The sequence below is a fragment of the Patiria miniata genome, unplaced genomic scaffold, assembly GCF_015706575.1.
Source record: "Patiria miniata isolate m_02_andy unplaced genomic scaffold, ASM1570657v1 HiC_scaffold_16, whole genome shotgun sequence".
Lineage (NCBI taxonomy): Eukaryota > Metazoa > Echinodermata > Asteroidea > Valvatida > Asterinidae > Patiria > Patiria miniata.
Window position 1 is genome coordinate 5,853,720 of NW_024037054.1, and position 3,805 is coordinate 5,857,524.

The window sequence follows — 3,805 nt, forward strand, 5'->3', positions numbered from 1 at the left end:
AATAAGATTAACCTTAAAGGGATGTCAAATAGTTTTTGTATATTCAAGGGGCGAAATAGAAACATTCTTGGTCGTTTCATGCCACTGAAAACTGGAGATAACTGCCAGCTCGATGGGCCATATTGGCTTGCGACAAAATTTTTACTCGTAGACTCGTGCCAAGAATGGACGATGCGAGTCTTGGCACAAAGCTGCAGATCCTCGTCTATTCTTCACATAAAACAAACTAAACTACATAAGTACTAACAAAAAATATGACGTAGACAAATCGTTTTGTTTCAGGTTTTTCATTATTTTATTTCCTCACGCAGTCCCCACTTGGTAATTGTTCTGTGCATTAGGCTTTATGTTTGCATCCCTAGCGCATGACCACTGTATGACAATAACAACATTTCAAATTTATTTGACCAAAAAAATTTACTGAAATAAGAGCGGTCAAAACCTGTCGTACTGTGACAATGTCATGCACTGGTCTTATCGATACAACCTCCGGGATTTCAAATTTGGATGAGCCATGATCAGAATCTTAGGATCTGATGCACATTTTAAGACGAGCTTTATAAAAAATACAGCAATGTGATTTGAGTTTTCTCTTTTGTGTGGACCGAGTTTTAGCAATATTTCACCAGCAAATCCACCAAGGCATTGACTTGATCGTGAAGAGTCCTTTCTATGATGGCGGTTTTGTCTGGGTGAGGGGGAATTTAGAAGATCTGCTGAGGTTTGCCCATGGTGCTCTTGATGTACAAGGAGCGGACGTTCTGCCAGTTCTTCTTCAGCAACGAGACCAGGAAGTTGATGCCCAATGCGATGTTGCCGACCAAGTCGTCCTCACTCATGTTGACATTGCCAATGGCGACGGCCAGACACAGGACCTGTCGTCAAGAAAAAGATACAGAAAAATGCCTGATGGTTTTCTGATTAGATTGACTGAAGTTGTAGCTGAATGCTACTGCTGATGGGCACCAAGCACCCGCACAAAGCAAATACAGATGAGATTGGGTACAAATACTTTTGTGCCAGAACCAGTCAATGTACGCAGCGTGCCCCATCCGGAAGCTAGGCCACGAGGCACAATCTTATCATTCCTACAGAGTCCATGGATCCAAAACTGGCATCTACTTGACATTTTCAACACCGGTTCGAAGTCGGAGACAGGGATCAAACATTATCGTACCTTCTTCATCTGGAACTTGATGGTAGCTTTCACCTCCTCGACCTTGGTGACCAGCTGGTCCGAGTGGGTGACCAGGGTCGGGAACTTGCCGGCCTTGTTGAGTCCGGGGCCGAGCAGACGAGGGATCTGCTTGATGAGAGCCTCGGAGGCCAGGAATGCATCATACTTCTTGGCTGAAAAAAAAAAAAAAGCCACGAGATTACCTACATTTTGTTCGAGAAGCAAAATGGAGCATCTCCCAAAAATTGGTTAGATCAAACCATTCAAATCCTTATTAAGTAAGCGACCCACGCACCAGCCGATCTTTAGAGGCTGTAACATCATTTCGATCAGAAATGTGGACCAAGATGTTGATTAGTCAATTTGGATGCCATGTTTTTGTAAGTACAACGGGTATGGAAGACCCAAAAGAAGGAGCCCGCTGAATGGTCAGAATCTGGAGGTCAAGACGCAGACTTGTTTTGCATAATTATTTCCCGAATCTGCTCGCGTATCATAGACACAGCACCATAAGACTACCATTTACCCTCCATGAGAGAATCCTCTTCCAACTCACCCAGTTTTTTGACCAGCTTCTTGTTCTTGTTGAGCTTCTTCAGGGCCTCTGCGTCCATGCAGGGAAGGTTGTTGGCCTTGGCTTCGTCGCAGTGCTGCTGGTCGCCCAGGACGCATACCTTGTACTTGGGACGAGGAATGGTCCTCAACCTAGATTAAACCAGGGCATTATATCGAGTTTGTCAAATGAAAAAAATCGAGCGGGACATTTGGATGTTGAATCAAGTGTCCATCCCTTGGATCTTGCACTGCTGATCTCAGAGTATTTCTAGAGCTGTGGTTAAGTTTGTTCAACATGTCTTCTTAGTTTCTGATAATACATGCCAAACTTTGATCTCATCACGGATCAGGCAGATTTGCACAAGTTTCCGATTGTCGAGCACTTCTTTATAGGTTTAGTCAGTTGGGAGTGAGGTCAACGTTTGCTGTTTAGTAAGGAACAAAGAGCTTCAGCTTGCTTTCTCCTAAACCAGTCTGCAAATGATGCATTATTTTAATAAAGATAAGTAAAATATGCTTTAAAAAGTGCTGGTAACAAAAAGGCGTGGAGATCCTTACGTCCTTATCTTGAACCCAGATCAAATTTCTGGAAATTGAATGGCAACACATCGCAACCAACGAAAACAAGAATTGCAATTGACTATATTTCTTTCATTGGCTGAAGTTTCGTTCTGTAGCACCCCACACTTTATTTTAATTGATTATGCTAACGTGTCTCTTACTCTACAATGAGGGTTTCAACCCTCAACGTAAACCATCATTTTGTCGGCATTTGACTGCCTCCCCAGTTCTTTTAAGACCCTGGGTTTGGGTCATCAGAAGGATTTGAAATTTTCGGCATGAACAGATGCGCACGCCTCCCCAGTTGTTTTAACGACCCTGGGTAGAGGTCCCGCTAGAAATCTTGCAAATCGCAGGTCAAAGGTCAGGAGGGGACGCCATACTTGACGGTGCCAGAGAATCGCTTGTCCTTCTGCGGATCGTAGTTCTTCAGGTTGATCTGGAGCTCAACCGTCTCCAAGAAGCCTCGCCTATGGGCCTTGCTGCCCTTGAGGACATTGTCGACAGCCTCGTACAGCGAATCGCGGGTTACTTTACTGTAAACAATAAGAAATTGTTGAATGAAACAATAAACAAGAGAAGACTACTCTAGCGAAGACGCTTTGGTCAGCTTATCCAAACTTGTATTAAAATATTTCATTCACTAAGTTTAGGTTTTTCTACAAAATCACATCAAATTCAAAAAACAAGTCACATGTAGAAAATCTCCCCCCATCATGCCCATTGTCCCTGCACCCTGGGCCTAGCAGCATTTCTAAAACCAATTGACAATGATCCGTTAATCGATCAGCAGTGATCAGCACGATAATTCTAGTTTCTACCTCCATCGTCGGGGCAAACTGCACAATATCGGGCGATATGATCAGTGTTCAATTTACTTAAAATTTTGCATAGCAAACACTGCTATGCAATATTTTTTGTATAGCATTGCAATTCACATAATTTTGTAGCAGCGCGATCGGGCGATAGCGCCGTACAGATCGCGCCCAACATGTGCACATTACATGTATTACATGTATTACTACGCAAGTTCCATCATAATTATGTACATGTACATGTACACGTCATGTACGTATATCGCCGGATACGACTTGGAACGAAAAGAACTTCAAATTCATTCTTAATTTTAATCAAGTAAAACAAAAACAAGTTCAATGATTTAAGGAATGTATTAAATATCAATTCCATAATATTTTAATAAATTTCATAAAGCGATGCGGCTGATTCCGCTGGATTTATACAATCTAAATTATCACAACCTCATGGCGATTGACGGGTCTTGCGCAAAAGGCCCTTATTTAGAAAGGCTCGTTCGAAATTTAGTTCAAATATATTAAAGCGTTAAAACGTTCAGAGAATATGCATATTATTTTTTTTTAAAATGCTTGTCTGTTTTTGTTCTCCTTTGATATAAGAATATGCAATGGAAAAATATCGAGCAATTATTTTAGTGTAATCTTTTCCATAAATTCGGCAAAATACGTGGTATATATCGAGGCGCCCAATTAGGCT

The 3,805-nt window shown here is 41.8% G+C and overlaps 1 protein-coding gene across 1 annotated transcript; it reads right to left on the minus strand.

Moving 5' to 3' along the window:
- Nucleotides 1-391: 391 nt before the first annotated feature.
- On the minus strand, nucleotides 392-3,659 carry LOC119722768 (60S ribosomal protein L10a-like). The gene is made up of 5 exons (XM_038193074.1): nucleotides 3,553-3,659; nucleotides 2,677-2,829; nucleotides 1,734-1,882; nucleotides 1,178-1,350; nucleotides 392-875 (listed from the first exon to the last, which is right to left on the minus strand). Exons 1-5 carry the CDS (start codon nucleotides 3,555-3,557, stop codon nucleotides 705-707), a joined length of 651 nt encoding a protein of 216 aa, XP_038049002.1. The 5' UTR covers nucleotides 3,558-3,659; the 3' UTR covers nucleotides 392-704.
- Between the last annotated feature and the right edge of the window lie 146 nt (nucleotides 3,660-3,805).